Raw genomic sequence first — 23,826 nt, 5'->3', positions numbered from 1 at the left:
ATATTATGTATAGTGGGGGGTGGTATACAGGAGGAGTATAATATGTATAGGTGGGGGGGTTGTATACAGGAGGAGTATATACAAGAGGAGTATATTACGTATAGTGGGGGGGTGGTATACAGGAGGAGTATATACAGGATGAGTATATTATGTATAGTGGGGGGTGGTATACAGGAGAAGTATATTATGTATAGTGGGGGGTGGTATACAGGAGGAGTATATACAGGAGGAGTATATTACGTATAGTGGGGGGTGGTATACAGGAGGAGGATTATATACAGGAGGAGTATATTACGTATAGTGGGGGGTGGTATACAGGAGGAGTATATACAGGAGGAGAATATTATGTATAATGGGGGGTGGTATACAGGAGGAGTATATACAGGAGGAGTATATTACGTATAGCGGGGGAGTGGTACACAGGAGGAGTATATACAGGAGGAGTATATTACGTATAGCGGGGGAGTGGTATACAGGAGGAGTATATACAGTAGGGGGGTGGTATACAGGAGGAGTATATACAGTAGGGGGGTGGTATACAGGAGGAGTATATACAGTAGGGGGGTGGTATACAGGAGGAGTATATACAGGAGGAGTATATACAGTAGGGGGTGGTATACAGGAGGAGTATATACAGTAGGGGGTGGTATACAGGAGGAGTATATACAGTAGGGGGTGGTATACAGGAGGAGTATATACAGTAGGGGGGTGGTATACAGGAGGAGTATATACAGTAGGGGGTGGTATACAGGAGGAGTATATACAGTAGGGGGTGGTATACAGGAGGAGTATATACAGTAGGGGGGTGGTATACAGGAGGAGTATATACAGTAGGGGGGTGGTATACAGGACGAGTATATACAGTAGGGGGGTGGTATACAGGAGGAGTATATACAGTAGGGGGGTGGTATACAGGAGGAGTATATACAGTAGGGGGTGGTATACAGGAGGAGTATATACAGTAGGGGGGTGGTATACAGGAGGAGTATATACAGTAGGGGGGTGGTATACAGGAGGAGTATATACAGTAGGGGGTGGTATACAGGAGGAGTATATACAGTAGGGGGGTGGTATACAGGAGGAGTATATACAGGAGGAGTATATACAGTAGGGGGTGGTATACAGGAGGAGTATATACATTAGGGGGGTGGTATACAGGAGGAGTATATACAGTAGGGGGTGGTATACAGGAGGAGTATATACAGTAGGGGGGTGGTATACAGGAGGAGTATATACAGTAGGGGGGTGGTATACAGGAGGAGTATATACAGTAGGGGGGTGGTATACAGGAGGAGTATATTACGTATAGTGGGGGGTGGTATACAGGAGGAGTATATACAGTAGGGGGTGGTATACAGGAGGAGTATATTACGTATAGTGGGGGGTGGTATACAGGAGGAGTATATACAGTAGGGGGTGGTATACAGGAGGAGTATATACATTAGGGGGGTGGTATACAGGAGGAGTATATACAGTAGGGGGTGGTATACAGGAGGAGTATATACATTAGGGGGGTGGTATACAGGAGGAGTATATACAGTAGGGGGGTGGTATACAGGAGGAGTATATACAGTAGGGGGGTGGTATACAGGAGGAGTATATACAGTAGGGGGGTGGTATACAGGAGGAGTATATTATGTATAGTGGGGGGTGGTATACAGGAGGAGTATATACAGTAGGGGGTGGTATACAGGAGGAGTATATACATTAGGGGGGTGGTATACAGGAGGAGTATATACAGGAGGAGTATATACAGTAGGGGGTGGTATACAGGAGGAGTCCGGTATATTAGGTACAGTCGGGGGAGGATTGAGCAGTCTGTCAGTTTCGTCCTCCTCCTCCCCCTCCTCCCCCTCCTCTCCTCAGTTTCTGTCCCGCTCCTCCGGCCGCACACCTCTCTCTCCCTCTCTCTCTCGCTCTCTCACTTACTTACCTGCAGCAGTGGGCGGGATTTCCACTGTCGTCACATGACTGAATCCGGCCCGTGACACACCTGAGTAGAGGGCGGGGCCGCCATCGTCACGTGATTCCTCCCGGGCTGAGGACACACCTGGAAACTCTACCTGAGAGTAGCCGCAGCCTGATCGTCCGGACACCGCACCGGAGCCGCACATTCCCGCACAGCACCGTACACACGCCGCCAACATGAAGGAACCGGACATCAAGTACAACAACCGGCCGCAGGTAAGAGCCGGAGCCGGACACATCGCGCTCTACCTCCGCCGTCCGGGCGCTGCCTCTGGCCTGGCTGGAAGTTACTGCCCCTCCCGGCAGACTGCGAGCGATGATGGGAGGAGTAGTCACACCCAGCTACGGACTGCAGGATATGAGGACATTACACTACAACTCCCAGCATGTCCTCACAGCCACACATCTATATACTGTATATTACACTACAACTCCCAGCATGTCCTCACAGCCACACATCTATATACTGTATATTACACTACAACTCCCAGCATGTCCTCACAGCCACACATCTATATACTGTATATTACACTACAACTCCCAGCATGTCCTCACAGCCACACATCTATATACTTATACATTACACTACAACTCCCAGCATGTCCTCACAGCCACACATCTATATACTGTATATTACACTACAACTCCCAGCATGTCCTCACAGCCACACATCTATATACTGTATATTACACTACAACTCCCAGCATGTCCTCACAGCCACACATCTATATACTGTATATTACACTACAACTTCCAGCATGTCCTCACAGCCACACATCTATATACTTATACATTACACTACAACTCCCAGCATGTCCTCACAGCCACACATCTATATACTTATATATTACACTACAACTCCCAGCATGTCCTCACAGCCACACATCTATATACTGTATATTACACTACAACTCCCAGCATGTCCTCACAGCCACACATCTATATACTTAAACATTACACTACAACTCCCAGCATGTCCTCACAGCCACACATCTATATACTGTATATTACACTACAACTCCCAGCATGTCCTCACAGCCACACATCTATATACTGTATATTACACTACAACTCCCAGCATTTCCTCACTGCCACACATCTATATACTGTATATTACACTACAACTCCCAGCATGTCCTCACAGCCACACATCTATATACTGTATATTATACTACAACCCCCAGCATGCCCTGACAGCTGCAGGTGTATATGCTTACACTACAACCCCCAGCATGCCCTGACAGCTCCAGGTGTATATGCTTACACTGCAACCCCCAGCATGCCCTGACAGCTCCAGGTGTATATGCTTATACTACAACCCCCAGCATGCCCTGACCGCTGCAGGTGTATATGCTTACACTACAACCCCCAGCATGCCCTGACAGCTCCAGGTGTATATGCTTACACTACAACCCCCAGCATGCCCTGACCGCTGCAGGTGTATATGCTTACACTACAACCCCCAGCATGCCCTGACAGCTCCAGGTGTATATGCTTACACTACAACCCCCAGCATGCCCTGACCGCTGCAGGTGTATATGCTTACACTACAACCCCCAGCATGCCCTGACCGCTGCAGGTGTATATGCTTACACTACTCCTCCTCCTATCCTCTCTGGTCTTTGCTGTGCTGTTAGGGATGTGTTGGTGGGTGGTAGAGTGTCAGCTCTTCTGTATAGATCTGTATTGTTGCTCCACCTGCAGATGGAGAGCGGCCACAACGGACCATTCACCTGATAGAACCGAAAATACCTGTTTCCTTTTTTTTGGTATAAAACGTTACTGCCAGTTTTCAGGATCTCGGCTTCCTGTCAGGGGTAATTCACACTTTTTTTTTTTTTTTTCTTTCACTTCAACTGGTCCCAGCCAGTGCCAGAGATTTGTAAATTGCTTCTATTTAAAAAATCTCCAGTCTTTCAGTACGTATCATCTGCTGTATGTCCTGCAGGAAGTGGTGTATTCTTTCCAGTCTGACACAGTGCTCTCTGCTGCCACCTCTGTCCATGTCAGGAACTGTTCAGAGCAGCAGCAAATCCAATGTGGGCTAAACACAATAGACCCTAGACTGATGTATTTTATTCTTCTGATAGATGTGGTCCAGAGGGTTGTGTACAGCGGATACACTGTAACAACCCCTCAGCTGTCGGGGATTAGATCTGAACACCCCACCACAATACTGTGCAGATGAATATAGTCTATTGCTCCCTGTTATCTGCCATCAGCTAGCTGTAGTTTTCTCTGTAGGATGCTTATAGTAGGAACTTACCCCCCCCCCCCCCTTAAATAATCGTTGGTTCAGTGGCGCCCTTGAATATGTCATGTGACCGCAGGGGGTCAGGATACCCAGACCACTCCACCTGAAAAACCTGTGCACCCCTGTCAATGACCAATTGATATCGATGGATGAACTGACTGGTGAACTACAAGTCTCAGGGTACTGTTATACGAAGTGATTTTTTTGACGATCAACGATAAAGGAACTCAAGCGACCGCTATGGCGAACAACTTGAAATCGTTCCCCCAATTACACGCAGTGATGATAGTTACTTATGATCGTTATTGCGCTCGTCCTGTCGCCGCTGCAGCGAACGCCGTCTTATTACATGCAAATGATCAACGATAAAGATAGGTCCAAATTCTATTAAACGACCGATTTCTCGTTGGTCGTTTAATCGTTGTCTGCTGTTACACTAAACGATTATCGTTCAAATACGAATGATTTAACGATTTTTTGAATGATAAACGTTCGGTGTAATACCACCCTCAGCGTGTCGCCCTGGTGGCTGCAGTGTGCAGAGCTGTCAAGGTTTATAGGGATTGCGTAAGAGCAGAATTCGTCACGTCCAGGCCTCATTTTATGGCGGCCATAACCTACAGGAAGTATTTGCAGCACGAGAAATGCTGCGAGCCGCCCCTGCACCCCCGTGAGGGACGTTCTGTTCACATAATTTTTTTATACATCATCGCTGACCCAAGACTGTTGTCTCAAACTATGTATCCTGCATCGTACCCCATGTGAATAGTTAAAACAGGTGATTTAACAAAAAAAAAAAAAACTTATTCTTTCAAATCAACTGGTGCGAGAGATTTGTAATTTACTTCTATAAAAAAAAAAATCTCCAGTCTTCCTGTGCTTATCAGCTGCTGCATGTCCTGCAGGAAGTAGTGTATTCTTTCCAGTCTGACACAGTGCTCTCTGCTGCCACCTCTGTCCATGTCAGGAACTGTCCAGATCAGCAGCAAATCCTCATAGAAAACCTCTCCTGCTTTCCAGACTGGAATGAATACAGCACTTCATGCAGGACAACCAGCAGCTGATAAGTACTGGAAGACTTGATGTTTTTAATAGAAGTAAATGACAAATCTCATTGCTGGGACCAGTTGATTTGAAAGAAAACTATCTTGATTTGGTGGACTACCCCTTTTAATTTCTCTTTCTGGGTGACGGCCCTTGTGGGAGGAGTAAGAGCCCCCAACTCTATGATTCTCCAGAATGGCAGGCTGCCCACTGTACTGCAGTGCCGGAGATACGCCCCTGTAAAACTGGCCCTTCTGGATGCTGGGAAAGCAGGGTGACTGTCCCGGATATTGGATTTCACATCTTACTTTGGAATCGATGACTAGATGTCTCATCTCTGAGGTTCCTCGTAGACATCTTACAGTGATATCCGGTGGTTTGTGTAACCCACGACCTCCTGACGGTGACTCATTTCCATCTATATCTGGTGGGTGCTGCTGGTTGGCTCGGTCGTACGGCACTGGTTCTGGGCTCTCGGTCCCCCCGGTTGTCTGTCAATGATGGCGTCCAGATGTGGTGAGAAAAGAGCGGTGATGGGGGGCAGACGTGATGTAGGATGGAAAAGTCTTATGATTTATACAGTGTTAGGGGTTCTGATCATTGTGAATAATGGGACCCAGGGAGATGGATGCTTTATGTATCCCCCTCTGTGCGGGCACACTATCACACATCAGGGTGTACCTGCACGGCTCAGCTACTGCTATGATCAGTCTAAAGATAAGAACTAATATTTCCATTCACTTGCAGCAAGCAGAGATGGTGGGGTCTGTTAGACAGTTGCAGCTTTAGTTTACACCTCTTTCTGATACTCTGTATTGTACTTTTTGTTTTTTCTCTGGTTTGTCACAATGCTGTCCTCATGGTAATGTTGCGCTTGCTCTGGGGTTGCTGAGGTAGCGTCATCAGACTGGCAGAGTAGACTTCCTGTCGTGAGATGCTGCCTCTTAAAGGGGTATTCCCATCTCATCTGATATAGTTTAATACCTGTAGGACTGGTGAATTATTTTTGTAAATACATTCATTTAGCAGACTTTTCTCTTTTTCCTGATATGCTGCTCTTTCCCTCCCATTGTTGACAATTTGTTGCCTAGGTTACCGACCACCTCTCTGCTCTAAAAGCAGCAGTCTGGCTGGTATGTTTGTGTATGTCGAGTTAAAATGTAGATGTATAGTGTTCTTACCTCCCCCTCTCCAGCGCTGGTGGCCGCATAGCGCCGTCCGGTGCCCAGCTGCTTCCTGGTCTGAGCGGGGACCGCGGTCCTGGCGTGTGCGGCCTGCTCAGCCAGTCAGCGGCCATAGCAGGCTCTCGCCTTGGGCGCTGACTGGCTGAGCAGACCGCACACATCACGACCCAGGAAGCGTCTGGGGACCGGAGCAGTGGTAAAAACACGTTATTTCTTTTATACTCCCCAGCACTTGTTAAAAAAATCGATTTGCCCGGATTTCTCCTTTAACAAGTCCTACAGGTATAACTATGTAAGATAAGATGGGATTACCCTGAAGTCTAACACTGCGTTTACATGGAACGATTATCGTGCGAATTTGAAAGATAACGATCGAATTCAAACGATAATCATACGTGTAAACGCAGCGAACGATCAAACGACGAGGGAGAAATCGTTCATTTTGATCTTACAACATGTTCTAAAATCGTCGTTGGTCGTTCGTAAAAAATTCGCAGATCGTTCTGTGTAAACAGTAGTTCGCCGATTTAACCTATGTGCGAGATAGGCTTAAGCGATCGCAAAACGATTTTTCCCTACGATATATCGTTCCGTCTAAACGCTGATCGTTATTAAAAAAAAAAAAAAACGTTACTTCGAAATCGTTCATCGTACGATCAGGCGAATTATCGCTACGTGTAAACCCAGCATAATGATAAGAATTCGCTGCACTGAAGAATTGATCTTATGTTGCTATGGTAACCCCAGAGCCAGCACAGCGGGCTTCCTGTTAGATTTAGCAACCGATCAGAGCCCAGCTTTAATTTCCTAATCTGTTATAAAAGAATTAAAGCTGCGCTGTGACTGGTTGCCATGGTAACTAGGCCTGGTCTTCTGTTAGATACCAGGCCTGATCATTGTCTCCATATACTTCTCATTGCAGCTTGTTTTTCTTGTCCCTGTGATAGCGCGTGATTTTCTCTGATATAGAACCCCAGAGGTTGTCGTCTTCTGCAGGACGGACCATTACGGAGATTTTTTTACACGAGGTATGTTTCTGTTGCTCATAGCAACCAAGGACGGCTCAGCTTTCACCTGATAATAAGCTCTGGTAAAATAAAAGTTGAGCTGTAATTGGTTTCTATGAGCAACAAAGCAAATCCGTATCAGTGCTGGAGCATTATAACGGATATCAGTCACATATAATGTAATTGCCTCTGGGGGTTATATCAGTGCTGGAACGTTATAACTAATATCAGTCACATATAATGTAATTGTCTCTGGGGGTTATATCAGTGCTGGAGCGTTATAACTAATATCCGTCACATATAATGTAAATGTCTCTGGGGGTTATATCAGTGCTGGAGCGTTATAACTAATATCCGTCACATATAATGTAAATGTCTCTGGGGGTTATATCAGTGCTGGAGCGTTATAACTAATATCCGTCACATATAATGTAATTGTCTCTGGGGGTTATATCAGTGCTGGAGCGTTATAACTGATATCAGTCACATATAATGTAATTGTCTCTGGGGGTTATATCAGTGCTGGAGCGTTATAACTAATATCCGTCACATATAATGTAAATGTCTCTGGGGGTTATATCTAATATCCGTCACATATAATGTAAATGTCTCTGGGGGTTATATCAGTGCTGGAGCGTTATAACTGATATCGGTCACATATAATGTAATTGTCTCTGGGGGTTATATCAGTGCTGGAGCGTTATAACTGATATCAGTCACATTTAATGTAAATGTCTCTGGGGGTTATATCAGTGCTGGAGCGTTATAACTGATATCAGTCACATATAATGTAATTGTCTCTGGGGGTTATATCAGTGCTGGAGCGTTATAACTGATATCAGTCACATATAATGTAATTGTCTCTGGGGGTTATATCAGTGCTGGAGCGTTATAACTGATATCCGTCACATATAATGTAAATGTCTCTGGGGGTTATATCAGTGCTGGAGCGTTATAACTAATATCCGTCACATATAATGTAAATGTCTCTGGGGGTTATATCAGTGCTGGAGCGTTATAACTAATATCCGTCACATATAATGTAAATGTCTCTGGGGGTTATATCAGTGCTGGAGCGTTATAACTAATATCGGTCACATATAATGTAAATGTCTCTTGGGGTTATATCAGTGCTGGAGCGTTATAACTAATATCGGTCACATATAATGTAATTGTCTCTGGGGGTTATATCAGTGCTGGAGCGTTATAACTGATATCAGTCACATATAATGTAATTGTCTCTGGGGGTTATATCAGTGCTGGAGCGTTATAACTAATATCCGTCACATATAATGTAATTGTCTCTGGGGGTTATATCTAATATCCGTCACATATAATGTAAATGTCTCTGGGGGTTATATCAGTGCTGGAGCGTTATAACTGATATCGGTCACATATAATGTAATTGTCTCTGGGGGTTATATCAGTGCTGGAGCGTTATAACTAATATCAGTCACATATAATGTAATTGTCTCTGGGGGTTATATCAGTGCTGGAGCGTTATAACTAATATCCGTCACATATAATGTAAATGTCTCTGGGGGTTATATCAGTGCTGGAGCGTTATAACTAATATCCGTCACATATAATGTAAATGTCTCTGGGGGTTATATCAGTGCTGGAGCGTTATCAGCTTCTCCTCTTATAACGCTCCAGCCCTGATATAACCTCCAGATTCCTTTAGATCATATATGGCTGATATTAGCTGCTCCTCTTATAACGCTCCAGCCCTAATAGAACGCCCATAGACATTACATTATATATGACTGATATCAGCCGCTCCCCTTATAATGCTCCAGAGACATTCACATAATATGTGATTGATATCGGCTTCTCCTTTTAGATCAGTCATTTATGAGGTAAATGTATCTGGAGGTTATATTAGTACTGGAGCATTATAAGAGGGGTGACTAATATCACCCATATATGAGGTAAATGTATTAGTATTGGAGCGTTATAATAGGGGCCGCTGATACCGTATCCTGTATATGAATGGCCTTATGGTAGGTGTGTATACATATATATTTCTGGCTGTGGGTTATTTGGCGCACAGGCGACTTTCTGTTGATATGGTCATTGTTGAGGAAGCAGAGCTGAGCGGAGGAGGAGTAGTATATGTGTGTGTGTTGGCACAGCTTGGGTAGTGACTCATCTCTACACCGTGACTAAGGGCTTTTAGCACCCAGTCTGTGTGGAGGCAACAGAGCGCCCCCCAAAGGGCAGAGTATCTGCTAAAGCCTTGTGTCTGTGATGGTGGCGGACATCTGATGATTACATGTTGTGGTGCTTCTGTTACCTGTATAATGGCTCCATTACCTGCATTTAATGCACGGTTACAGGAGGCACCAGCGGCATCAAAGGGCGAGCAGCGGCTGCCAGGCGGGTGTATGTATGGACACTGCACAGAGGATGATGGGCAGAATTGTGAGTGCAGCTCTGGCTGTGAATGGAGGATAAGATGTCACTGGAAATAACTCCATCCTTGATAGTGCAGTTATCACATGGACTGGTCACAGCTCATACATCCTGTGATGCTGGGGGTAGTAGATAGTGACGGTGCTGTGATGCCACCCACAGGCCGGGCACAGCATTGTTACTTGCTTTATATGGGTATCATGGATTCCTCCCACCCCTGGCAGGGATCTTTCAGGGACCTGCAGCTCTGTTCATCCTGAGCCTCCTGCTCCAGCAGCTGACCAACAGAGCAGGGAATGGCCATCCCCTGTTGTATTACTGTCTCACGCTCAGGTGACTGACAGGTGCTCGGTGACAGCTCCGGTCCTGCACTATAGACAGCTGGAGGCGGTGACTCCAGATCTGGATGGAGATGTTCCCGCGCCGGTGTTACTCTTTGTCTTGCAGCGCTCAGTCCGGCTTTGTCTGGTTTTTGCTTTTCTGTTATGGTGACTGCGCCCACAAGGTGTTCTGTGCAGTCACGGATTTAACCCTTTTAAGTGTTTTTTTAACTTTACAATTGGTTGTTACTTACTTTTTTTGCGACTTAGCTGTAGTTTCTTATGGCACCGTTTATACCTATTAAGAGATGTCTATCTATCTGTCATAGTGTCCGCAGAAGATCTGCAGCAGATTTGATGGTGCAGATTTGATGCTGTGTTCAGTTATTTAAATGAAATCTGCTGCGGATCCGCAGCAGAAAATACGCTGCGGATCCGTTAAGTGTGAACGTACCCTAAGGGTGCTAACACACACGACCGATGCGCAGCAGATTTGATGGTGCAGATATCCGCAGCAGAAAATTCACTGCGATACGGTGTGTGTGAAGCTACGCTAAGGGTACAAACACACACACCGTATACGCAGCGTATTTACTGCTGCGATACGCAGCAGATTAGATCTAAATAACTGAACACAGCATCAAATCTGCACCATCAAATCTGCTGCAGATCTGCTGCGTATACGGTGTGTGTTTGTACCCTCAAGGTAACTTTATTCAGTGGGACATTGCGATCTGTGAAGCGTTTTATGGATGTGTAGTTGTGTCCTATATTGAATTTTTTTTTTTTTTTTTTTTGCGCATTTTTTATGCCACTGGGGGATTTGAGCTCCCCATCCTCTGGTATGTAGTTGTCACCTTGTTCCTTAAAGGGTTGAGGCCCACATGAAAACTTCATATAGTATAGATGAAATCCCAGCAGTTTATTTCAAATAGAAGTGGCGATTTTCCTTCACTATTTGACCCTGCGCTCATCATATTATCTTATCGCTTAGATAACACTCTGCTCTACTCCTGTGTTGCGGTATATTATGGCGGTTAGTGTTTTAATGCCTTAAAGGGGTTATTCAGGATTAGAAAACTTTCAAAAACAGTGCCACACATGTCCTCAGGTTGTGTGTGGTATTATAGCTCAATTCCGTTCAGCTCAATGAAACTGAGCTGCAATACCACACCCAGACTGAAGACAAGATTGGTGCATTTTTTTTTCTCTTTTAAGAAAGCAGCCATGTTTTTTCTGGATAAAACCCAATTCACATAAAATTATTACATGCCAGAAAACATGTACAATGTGTATCCTGTTGTTTTTAATAGAAATTTGTTCCCTAGATCACATCATGAAGTGTGCAGAGTTCTTTTTTTTTTTTTTTTTTTTTTCCTGTCACTATCTATCTTAACGTTTTATGAGAGAAATATTTCTACCTGTAAAACTACTCTGGGGGGAGTGGAGAAAAATAAAACTCACCTGCCACTAATCCCCCACCTGTGCTGGTCCTCACTGTCAGCACTTCCTGTTCTCCTTTCCAGCATGTAGGAGCTGCCTGCTCACTAGCTGGGGCAGGGATTGGCTGAGCAGGCACCTCCTTATATGTCTTAATGGAGTACAGTAAGCGCTGATGGGGGGGGAGGTTGGGGGCAGGTGAGTACAGGATAATCGTGTGTGAATACGTGACATGTCTGAGTCTATCCTGGAAATTTCTGCAGTGTATTTTATAACCTACTTTTCTATCATTGAATGGTTAATGATGGCAGAGCAGGCAGTGATGTCATGTTCTGGAGGTTATTGCTGGGTGGTGTTGTGCCTGGTCATATACTCATAATAGAGACTCCGTATAGAAACCCCCCCCGCCTGACGTCTTAGTATCACTGTGTGTGAATTCGCTTCCTTCTCCGTACACACATTCCTGGTGCCGCGGGCTTGGCTCTGCTATGTGAAGCTGCTCTACCGGTTCCTGTAGGGGACTGTGACGTCCCTATGTTACTGCGGAGGAAGACAAAGAGCTGAAACCGAAACCTTCGGAAAAGAAGGACCCGACACCAAGGACTGTGGTGGAAAGTCCCCGGATTGATACTATATTGGGTGGTTTCTGCGCACAGCTGAGGGCGTTGTTACAGTGTGTCAGTGCTGGTGTCCACGATAGATCCTGACTATCCTTAGTGATAGAAATTACAGGATGTTTGCCCTGTAACTAGATGAAAGGTCTCCCCTTGCCTTGTGTATACAGCGCTTATGCAGACCTATGTGCATCCCGTCTGCATTTGTTTGCAGTCTGTAACCATGGCGACACATCACTTTGCACAGCAGGTATTCAGTATAGAACAAAGTCGCCAAATTTTACATGCAGTGTTGCAAACACTTAGACCTATAGGAGAACCTGCTTTTCCAATACAGAGCACCAAATCCCCTGCGGAGACCTAAAGATAAAACCCTGCTCTATAGTGGCTGGAACATTGTTTTTCTGTATCTGATCACTCAGCATAGAATGCAGGGCCTAAAATACCCCGGGGAGACACGGAGGAGATTTACTACAGGGCCATGGCAGGTTACATTCTAGAAGCTCTGGTGTGTGTTTGTTTGTCTTTTTTTTTGTTTTTTTTTTACATTTGCTAAAAATCTGCAACAAAATGCCTTGTGTGAACTTCCCCCTACAGTCATACATTGTAACAAATCACTTAAAATAAATATTGGGTCTGTGAGTAAACAACGATGTTCTTACCTAAGGTGGCCATACACCTTCAGTAACTGAGGGCGAAGAAATGTTCAGCCATCAGTTCTCTCCCATCCTCCCCATACACAAGGACACTCAGAACAACTAAGTGATCCTGTGTTCTCTATGGGAAGGGGAGGGGTATTAGGTTTTTCAATCACCACCGATCCCTATCTCCATTGACATCATCTGGTTCACTGTGAGATGCCTTTATACTATGCTATCTATCTACAGCCTGTGTGACCTGCCCTCATGTAAACCCCCACCCAATCTACAGCCGTTGTGACCTGCCCTCGTGTATACCCTCCTCCCTCTCTCCGGCTATTGTGACCTGCCCTCATGTATCCTCTCCTATCTCTCTACAGTCTGTGTAAGCTCCCTACTCTACTCCCTGCTCTTCCATGTACAACCCCTCCAGCTAAATGGTAGGAAATGTCTAATGAACATAGTTGCCTAATTTTGCATTCAGGAAACAAACAAACAATAAAGAAGTCACTGGCTAGGCGTCCAGAGTCATTACCCATTGTGTGTTTAGTAGGTCTCTATCTGATGACACTTAAAGGGCCCATGGGGGGGGGGGGGGGGTAGTGTTGCCGTATGCCCCTTGCTGGGTTACCTCCAGTATCTCTCGTGCTTGTTTTGCTTTGGTCCCAGACTCTCTGCAGAAACAAAAAGTAAGAAGCGTCTGCAGTTTTGTTGTGAGTCACCGGTGACTTGTCCTGAGATGACTTCATCCTGTGATCTCCTCAGTGATGTCTCCCAGGGTGTAGAGATGTTTATACGCAGCGTCATCTGTAGCTGCCCTGGCTCTGCTACACCAAGACGTATTACTATAGTGGAGGGGAAAAATGATCCCTTAACCCTTTACAGACTCTCTGTAGTTTGCCAGGCTCCTTTCTGATGAGCCTCGTATATATCCTCAGGATTCTCCTCATTTTTAGCATAGCGTTGTTATTGTTTGCCGCCGTTCCGCAGGACGCCGGGGAGGCACTTGCAAAATTTTAGCAAAATGAGGCTGGAATGAGTTGAATTTTTTTTATTTTTTTTTTTACACCCAAATTTTTTTTTTAATTTTTTTTTCTGCCCCTACCCCACTGTATATACTTATAAACACAGTCACATGATCAGGTGTACAGTGTATACACACAGCGGTTACTGTCGCACAGTCTCCGCCCTCCTCACAGGTTGTTTTCCTGCTCTGTGCACAGTCGCGTGTCAGTCGTGCATCATCAGCGCTCAATGAATGGTGTGAATAGCAGGTGAGGGCGTGACGGGGAACGTCAGCCTGTCCTCTCCTGATACTAACGCCTCCTCTGTCACTTCCCGGTGGAGAGATCAGTTTCTGCGAGAGTCTGACTCCTGCTGTGAAGCATGTGCTGTACAGGAATGCTGCCCCCTATAGGAAGGTAGAGAGCGGGTCAGACACCTGAGGGGGTGCAGGGTGTCTCCAGATCTATCCACATGATGAACATAGAGATGGAAAAGGTATTACACAGTGCAGGATAAGGAATGTATGTAAATGGTGACTGCACCAGCAGAATAGTGAGTGCAGCTCTGGAGTATAATACAGAATGTAAGTCAGGATCAGTAATATGATGTATGTGCACAGTGACCCAACCAGCAGAATAGTGAGTGCAGCTCTGGAGTATAAGACAGGATGGGTAGAGTTAAGTTTGTTTCTGTATAATGGTGATAAAAGGTAATGGGGATGTTGTGCACTGTGCATTTTTTTTGTTGTTGGTCTAGATGGGTCAAACAATTTTTCTTATTTTTTATTACATTTCATGTATATATTTAGTTCTACATTCTTTATATAAATTCATATTTTCTTCCCTTCCAGAGCTTCAATGGAATTGAGGAAATGGTGGAGTTTCTTCCCGCCACGGACTCGAAAAAGATGGACAAGATGACACTAAAGAAAAAACTCCTGATAGGCGGAATAGTGGTCGCTGCCGCTCTCATTTCAGTTGCCATCGGCCTCTTAGTCTGGCACTTTGGATGTGAGTGAACCCCTGCGTCTTGTGATTTCTATGATATTAGTGTAGAGGGGAGGGGCAGAGCGTCAGACCAAATTTTTTTTATTATATACATCGGCTTTTGTTTTCTTAGACCGGAACAGGCCAGTGCACAAAGTGTTTACAGGCTTTCTGACAGTGACAAATTACCCCTTCATTGAAGCCTATGAGAACCCTGCATCTCGAGAATTTGCGGATATGTCCACTAAAGTGACCGAAGTGGTGAGTGCGTTATCCCAATGTTGTATTTACAGTCTATAGAAGCCACAGGATAACTTACATAACACTTCTCTTCACTGTCTCCTGCATAGCTGATGAACGCCTTCCGGAGTGATCCTGCCTTAGGGCCCCACTTGGTCACCTGCAATGTCACAGCGTTTAGGTAAGTGCCAACATGTTCATATCCAGCAGAGATTCCAAAAAACTCTACAGCAAAGTTTCATCCATATAATCCTACACAAATATGATGCCCGGACAGCTCTGGTTTGCATATGATGGGGCGGATGCTGACCCCATTGCTGTTCCTTTGAGACATTGAGAGATAAATGACTATAGGTGTCCATGTACTTTAGAGGAAGTTTTGGAGAACTTGCTGACTTCATCAAAATTTGGCAATGACCTAAAGTAAACGGACCTTTCCCTGGTGACATGTTGCCCAATTGTAGTAAGCCTCTGCTAGACGTGATTCTAAAACAATGACTACCTCTTGTCGTCCCACAGTGAGGGCAGCGTCATCGCCTATTACCTGGCAGAGTTCAGGGTGCCGTTGTTTCAAGAGGCTGCCCTGGATAAAGCCATGTCCGAAATTAATTTGAAGACCTCCATTGCACGCCGAACCAGCTCTCTTGCCGTGGATTCATTTGCAGCATACCGTAAGTTGTTACCTGAGATTTCTCCTCTCTTTTATAGAAACACACACTCATTTTACATACGACTATGAATACACAGTGGTGACCTGCTCACAAGTTTGCTAATCAAAAAATAAAAAATTGGGTTTGGTTTAGGCAACTGGGGGTGTGGCCTCCCTAATTCTGTCACCTGTTACGTCCCACCACTAGTCATCAGACGACATCTCTTTATAATGTGTGATGCCATGTTGGGCTCATCTTATTTCTTCTCTTTCCAGCAACCGACCCCCAGATGGCGCGAATGTTCCGTGAAAGTAAGTGTTCGAATTTTTCATTAGAGACAATTGTGGTTGATTATACAAGTTTTTTTTCTTGCTTTTTTTTGTACCTTGTTAACGCACATGTCTCTCCCACAGACCGTTGCAATTTCTTCCTCCATGCCAGCCCTGGAGTTGCAACCCAGTTCTCCACCCCTGGATTTCCCAATTATCCCTATGGACCAAATTCCAGGTGTCAGTGGGCGCTGCGGGCAGATGCTGGTCACATGATCATGCTTCGCTTCAAAACCTTCAGGATGGAGCCCTGCAAGACCAACGGAGGAGACTACGTGACAGTGTATGACTCCCTGACTGCCATGGCGCCACGTATTATGGTGAAGTGAGTACAAAAAGAGGAGCATAGGTTGTGATGTTGCTGTTTGTGGGTGGTGTGACACCCGATTCCTGATCACTTTGGTCTTCACAGATTATGCGGTAGTTACCCTCCATCCTACAATCTGACATTCGTCTCCTCGCAGAACGTCATGCTGGTTACTATGGTCACAGACAACGTGGGGAAGCACCCCGGCTTCTTTGCTGAATTTACCCAGATACAGAGGACGACATGTAAGATCCATTTTGCAATATAAGCCGGTTTTTATACGTTTATTGCATCTTGTCAGAAGTTATGAACGACCTTTGTCCTCCCTTTCTAGTGTGTGGGGGAAGCTTGAAGGAAGCCAGCGGTGTTTTTAGTACGCCCTTCTATCCAGCCCATTACCCACCTAACAGGGAATGTATATGGGACATCCAGGTACGATCCACTAGAAGGTGCCCCTCCCTAGACCCCCCCTCACTCAGTACTGACATCATGGCTTATAGTGGTTTTTCTTGTTCTTTTGCAGGTTCCTGGGAACCAACATGTAAAGGTTCGATTCCTTATGTTCTATCTCCTGGAGCCCTCAGTTCCCATCACCATCTGCCCCAATGACTATGTGGAGATCAATAACCAAAGGTAAGGATAATGGCATGCCATGATACTACCTGCTTCCTCATGCTGGTGTCGCAAGGCTTCACTGTGACTGTTGCAGCATTGTCAGTCCAGCAGGGGGCGCTCTGCTTGGTCATCATCCCTTTGCTCTATTTCTTACAGGTACTGCGGGGAGCGAGCTCCATTTGTTGTTTCTAACAACAGCAGCAGGATGAGAGTGACGTTCCGCTCTGACCAGTCATACACGGACACCGGTTTCATGGCAGAATATTTATCCTATGAGCCGAAGAATCGTAAGTACATGTGTTTTCCTTACCATAGCGTCTTGTGTGTGGTCATACTTACCTCCCCCCTTTATGCAGCTTGTCATTTATCTGTCACCCTGGAATGGTCTCCATGTACCAGGTGCCTCAGTAATATATAGGTGCCCACACCTTGTCCTGCTGTAACATGCAGATCTCTATGAACCTATAGCATACCTGATACATACAGGCGCCTAGTAATACTATGCATCTATGGGTGTGGATATTGCTGGTTATTCCTATGTGTCCTACAACTGACTGATTTCTCTTTTGTTTTTCTGTAGCCTGTCCTGATCAATTCACCTGTAGGAGTGGCCGCTGTATAGACCTGGCCCGGAAGTGCGATGGATGGAACGACTGTGGCGATTCCAGTGATGAAGCTTCATGCGGTGAGTATTAAGCGACTACAATACCGCAGTACTATAGAATAACACGCCATGCCATCCAGTACAATACTGCTGCCTGTCACATGTAAAGCAGTAAGGGCCAGGGCACATGTGCTATCCTGGAGGCTAGTGATGGCCATAGCCTCTTACCTGTAGCAGTGTCTGCCCTGTAGGTGGCACATGCCTCACAATGCAGTATCATACTCGGAGTTGCAGCCGTAACACTTTGCCTCATTCTCTCCTTCTCGCAGTCTGCACTGATCTGCAGTTCCGTTGTGTGACCAGCCAATTGTGCAAACCCAAGTTCTTCCTGTGTGATGGCGTGAACGACTGTGGAGATGGCACCGATGAAGCCAACTGCAGTAAGTCTGTGTTTTGGGGTGGCCATTTTTTGCCAACGTCATATCTCCTTTTAGTTTTTCATGGTTATTTTTATCTTTTTTTTTTTTTTTCCCCAGAATGTCCAGACAAGTATCTAAAATGCAGAAATGGCAAATGTATCCCACTGGAGCAGAAGTGCGACAAAACCGATAACTGCGGTGACGGCACCGACGAGTCCGAATGTGGGACTGGTGAGTGATGACTAACATATGCCTCAGTAAATGCAGCCACGGACGTTGTCAGCAGGGGAATAAGCCGCAGGCTGAGGTCTGTCATGGGGTCTACAACCTGTCTGACTGATACAGAGATAGATAGATAGATAGATAGATAGATAGATAGATATAGCCAGAGAATGAGCAGATCATCGATACAGAGAAACTTACAGTCCATATCAGAGTTTCAGGTTTATGGTTGTGCCCTTTGTGTCTCGCGTATGCTGGATCGGCACAGATCATATGTGGACATTGTAGGATGCGCCACTTCATGTTTTGTGTTTTTTTTTTTTTTTTTTTTGTAGCTCTGACAACCACCTGTACAGAAAACACCTTCAAGTGCGACAATGGAGAATGCATCACCAAGCTGAACCCCATGTGTGATGGCGAGAAGGACTGCACAGATGGCTCGGATGAGAAGGATGCCACCTGCAGTAAGTCACCCTCCTCCTCCCCTGGGTGGTGGGATTCTTTATTATAAGAAAGCAAACCACTAATATAGATGTTGTATAGAAATAAACTGTATTCTGTATACCCCTTATACACACTGTTATAGGGCCTGTATAAAGGGAAGCTATAGTGTGTGTATGCTTTGTGTTACTTGATGACACCTATATAGTGACATATATATTAGGAGTATACATTGAAGAATACTCCTGACTTTTATTCCTTAATATAAGTAATAAATGAAGTGTCCTTTTCCTTCAGGTTGTGGGAAGCGTCCTTACAGCAGGAAGACTCGAATTGTGGGTGGTGTGAATGCGGACATTGGCGAGTGGCCCTGGCAGGTCAGTCTATACACCCCGAGGGACGGCCACACGTGCGGAGCCTCGCTGGTGTCTCCCACCATTCTGGTGTCGGCTGCTCACTGCTTCCAGGATGCAGGAGGAATAAGGTAAAGGACACCTCCGCAGCTTTCTCAGAACAGTATAATGTATAGGGACAATATAACATGACCTGATCTGTTGTGTCCTCTTTTAGATATTCTGATGCCAGCTTATGGACAGCCTATCTGGGGCTACATGACCAGGCTACACGGACCACCAGCAAAGACGTTGTTATGCGCAAGATAAAGAAGCTTTATGCCCACAAAGGGTTCAGCGATTACACGTACGACAATGATATCGCTTACTTGGAACTAGAGAGTCCGGTCACCTACACAGACTTCATCCAGCCCATCTGTATCCCTGAAAGCAGCCATGTGTTCCCAGTGGGCAAATCCATCTGGGTGACGGGCTGGGGGGCTTTAAATGAAGGAGGTGAGAATTAATGGAGAGTGTCTATATTACAGCAAGTGCTAAGGAAATAAGATTTACCCATCTGTCAGCGCTGTTCAGATTAACATGGAAAAATACAGGTCCATACCAGGCAGTCAGTTTGCCGAGGTGACCATCTGATGCCCAGTGAGATCTGTGCCCATTTCTAACTAACACGACTTGTACATGGAAGTCACTGGTCATTGCATCAACAACGCGACTACTCCGCGAGGACTGCTTCACCCCACACCTTATCTGAAGTTTTAACCCTTTAACTATTCTCTAACTAAACACTTGTTGCTTGCTGATGCTGCCGTAATGTTGTCACCGCGCCCCACACGCCATGCTTTTATGACTGGGAAATACTCTAGTATTTATCGTCTGATTTATCCCTCAGGATCTGGGGCTTCAGTTCTACAGAAGGCAGAAATCCGGGTCATCAACCAGACTGAGTGTAACAAGCTTCTGGATGACCAGCTCACCACCCGCATGATATGTGCCGGATACGTCAGTGGTGGCATCGACGCCTGTCAGGTGAGTTCAGCATCTGTCACCTTGTATCCCTAACGGTTTTATATAGATCGCCCCTGATCTGCTTTGTGGGGTGGGACATGAAGTTGTGCTGAGTTTGGTAGAATAAGAAGACTCAATTCCCCCCAAATCCTAAGAGCTGCCAGGTTACAGGTCAATAACTATGGCTGTAATGTCTGGGCTACTACAAGGGTCCTATATATAGGACAGGTGATAAGTTTCTGATCAGTAGGAACCGACTGCTTGGACCCCCACTGGTCACAAGAATAGGGGCTACCTTGGTTCCCCCAGTGAATGGAGTAGCAGTAGGACAGGAAGGATATTGCTTCATGCCGATACCTGGTACATTGTCACAGACCCTCATTATCGCGCTGGCGAGTCTCTTGCATTCTTTTCACTCTCTATTAGTTACCCTGTAGGGATATAGTTGCATTGATGTGGTGTTCACTCGGGTGTTTGTTGTCTTTTCCAGGGTGATTCCGGGGGTCCCCTGTCCAGCGTGGAGACTAATGGGAAGGTCTACCTGGCCGGCGTCGTCAGCTGGGGTGAAGGCTGCGCTCGGAGGAACAAACCAGGAGTCTATACAAAAGTGACGGCCATGAGGGACTGGATCAAACAGAACACGGGCCTGTAACTCCAGCACCGGACTGGAGGGGGTCACAAACTTTCTTTTAGATACAGAAATATATTTTTGGATTATTTCTTAAATGGTTTTTAAAGAGACTTGAACATTGGATGAACTTCTGAGCGTGAACGACTCCGTGTGGGGGGAGGGGGCTGGAAACTTGGAGCCATTTGTTATCCTGTTCCTCGTCTCTGCCACACTGGACCCCGGGTTGGACGCTCGTGGCCTCTGATCCTCACTGTATTGAGCAGTAACATTAATGGAAGAATCTTGATGCCGCGGTGCCGCCTGGTGACCACCAGGTGGATATTGGATCACAAACACTCCAAAATGGTGGATTATCCTGGTGCCATATGACATGGTGGATAGCCGACATGAACTTCCTGCGCTGGAGCCTATAGACGGCAAAGGGCAATGCACATTTTATCATGGAAATTGTTTTCTTGTGGAGGTGGCACCAAGAAATCTCACCTCTGTGATGGTGTTCACGCGTCCAGGACCGTTATATACCTCTGGACATGGTGGCCGAAATGCGTCCGCCCTGGAGTGTGGGCACAGACCTTGATCCTCACCTCCTGGGTTTTTATCTGTTTTAATGACCATTTTAACCTCGTCTAGTACTGTCTGTTTTATTGTTTTATATCTGTGTGTGATTTTTATTTTTTTTTTTTCCTGCCTTAAATGTTCATTTTTATCACCAATCCAGAGTAGATCCGGTCAGTCGTGTGTGCGTTGCGGTTCACAGTTACATTTCTGTTTCTCAAATCATGAAGCTTCCGCAGCGGTTTTTATGTTCATAAATAAATGTTATTAAAGTTGTTTCTATGCGGAATCCAGAAATGAGTGAACCCCTGAGCTGGAGGTGATGTGGCATGAATGTTACTTTATACAATGATATATATATATATATATATATATATATATATATATATATATATATATATATATATATATATATATATATATATATATATATATAGTGTGTGTGGTGTATAGAGGTGCATGCAACCGTCCTTCTTCCACCTGTGCGGGACAGAAGGGTGAACCTTACTCCATAACTTTCTTTGTCGTCTTGTATCATTCTCTGGGGTAGAGGAGTCTGCAGTCAGAAGGTGCTGTCATAGTCTGTTAACCTTGTCACCAGGATGACAGGTTCAGCTGGTCTGGCTCCATCTCTCCTCTAATGTGTGGAATGGATTTGTCTGCAAGGGTGACTAAGGTGCCGAGACACCCAGTGATATCCTTCCATCTCCCATTAGGTGGAGTGGTCTGCAGTAGAGATAAGCGTCTTGGTTTGGCAACTTCTCATTTAACTCTCAGCATCTGGAAAAGTTGATTGCCGACCTTGGGCGTCCTAGAAAACTTGAAAACAGCCAAAGGTCATATCCATGTTTTCCTGGCAGCCTTAGGGCGGTAACCAACTTTTCCAGAGTTAAAGGGGTATTCCCCCCCAAATTATTTTTGCATTAATACGCTGCCAACACATAGCTTTCCAATATAAATGTATTATGGATTCTGCACAGTTTTGCTGTAATCTAGGTGTATTCACCCCCACCAAACACATAGAATCATCACATCTCAGCCCAAACCGACACACTCCCTGCTCCTGGCCCCCACCCTCCGTGTCGGCATCACGTGTCCTTCGTCTCTTCAGTGGGCTGGGTTAGTGCTTCTAACCCAGACCACTGAAGTGAGGGAGGATAGTGAGGACAGCTGCTGCTGATCACTGTCTTCTCCCCCCCCACCCCGAGCTCACATGCGGCCCCCGGATTCCCACACAGTGCAGCTCCCCCCGTTTGCCCCACCTTACCCACGGCCCCACCTCAGTCGCCTGCAGCCCCGTTACCTGCGGCACGCAACACCTCCCCCCCCCGTTCCTCCGTGGCCCACTTGCGGCAGTCAACCCTCGCCCCCCTCCCGTCACCTGCGGCCTCTTCCCCGGTCACCGGTAGATCTGTCACTTGCGGCTTTTGCACCACTCACTGGCAGATCCCCGTCACCTGCAGCCCCTGCCCCGCTCACAGGCAGATCCCTGTGACCTGTTGCCCCCGCCCCCGCTCACCGGCAGATCCCGCCTTACCCCCCCCTCCCCGAGACAGCTCTGCTATGTGTTTCTGCTCTGCTAAATCAGCTATGCTATGTCACTCACTCTACTCTGCTACATCATGGACCAATCAGACATAAGCACTGCATGATGGGAGATGTAGTTTTCTGGCCAGTGCCCTATTGGATATAGTTCAGCTTTTTAAAAAACTTGTAACTATGAAACGGAAGCAGCTAGAAAGATGGGGGACTTGGTGAGTAAGAACAGCTAGGTTTAGGAGCATTTTATTTTTTTAGCTCTTGGGGCGAATACCCCCATTGAGTGTTCAGGTTCTGAGAAGTTGCCGAACCTGTACTTAAAGGGAGCCGATATTCACAGTTGTGCCGATTGGACTCCCAGAATGGCTGCATGCACCTCGCAGCCAGCTCTGCAGTAGTATCAGGGATTCCGGGCTTCATGTCGGCCGCTAATAGGCCTCCTTGCCCTGCAGAGCGCACTGACCGGACAGAGAACCGTGACTAGTCACAGCCCAGATGGCTAGTTAACAGTCAAACTTGAAGACTGTGGAGCCTGGAATTCCTGACACCATTGGAGATGCGGCTGTGAGGTGCGTGTAGCTGTTCTGGGAGCCCAATCATTACAAAAAGTTCCCTTTAAAGCGACTCTGTACCCACAATCTGACCCCCATAAAACACTTGTACCTTCAGATAGCTGCTTTTAATCCAAGATCTGTCCTGGGGTCTGTTCGGCAGTTATTGTCATAAAAACAACCTTTAATCCGGCAGCGCTGTGTCTAATGGCCGGGGCTTATATTTGTATATGCATTAGGCTGGCACACCCGCTCTGTCCTTCCTCCCCACCCTCCTCATCATTAGGAATGCTCCAGGCAGATTGCTTCCTATTCCCCACCTGTGTGTATAATGAACATTGGCTGGATCGTTAATACACCTGTGCAAAGCTCAAACAGCAGTAAATGTTCCTGGATCATTCCTAATGATGAGGAGGGTGGGGAGGAAGGACAGAGAGGGTGTGCCAGCCTAATACATATACAAATGTAAGCCCCGACCGTTACACACAGC

At 46.0% G+C, this 23,826-nt stretch overlaps 1 protein-coding gene across 3 annotated transcripts; it reads left to right on the top strand.

The window, feature by feature from the left end:
* The first annotated feature begins 1,972 nt into the window (after positions 1-1,972).
* On the top strand, positions 1,973-21,528 carry ST14 (ST14 transmembrane serine protease matriptase). 3 transcript variants are annotated; one of them, XM_069947927.1, is made up of 19 exons: positions 1,973-2,184; positions 14,740-14,899; positions 15,009-15,136; positions 15,226-15,296; positions 15,635-15,786; positions 16,041-16,076; positions 16,179-16,419; positions 16,507-16,646; positions 16,736-16,833; positions 16,925-17,034; positions 17,173-17,303; positions 17,597-17,701; positions 17,950-18,060; positions 18,157-18,270; positions 18,597-18,725; positions 19,000-19,186; positions 19,273-19,550; positions 19,945-20,081; positions 20,551-21,528. In XM_069947927.1, exons 1-19 carry the CDS (start codon positions 2,146-2,148, stop codon positions 20,710-20,712), a joined length of 2,529 nt encoding a protein of 842 aa, XP_069804028.1. In that variant the 5' UTR covers positions 1,973-2,145; the 3' UTR covers positions 20,713-21,528. The 3 variants fall into 3 exon arrangements, with proteins under 3 accessions (XP_069804028.1, XP_069804030.1, XP_069804029.1); XM_069947929.1 differs by lacking the exon at positions 1,973-2,184 and adding an exon at positions 5,742-5,782; XM_069947928.1 differs by lacking the exon at positions 1,973-2,184 and adding an exon at positions 14,317-14,384.
* The last annotated feature ends 2,298 nt before the right edge of the window (positions 21,529-23,826 follow it).

This window comes from Dendropsophus ebraccatus, chromosome 12 (genome assembly GCF_027789765.1).
Source record: "Dendropsophus ebraccatus isolate aDenEbr1 chromosome 12, aDenEbr1.pat, whole genome shotgun sequence".
Lineage (NCBI taxonomy): Eukaryota > Metazoa > Chordata > Amphibia > Anura > Hylidae > Dendropsophus > Dendropsophus ebraccatus.
This window is presented reverse-complemented; position numbering and strand designations above follow the sequence as displayed.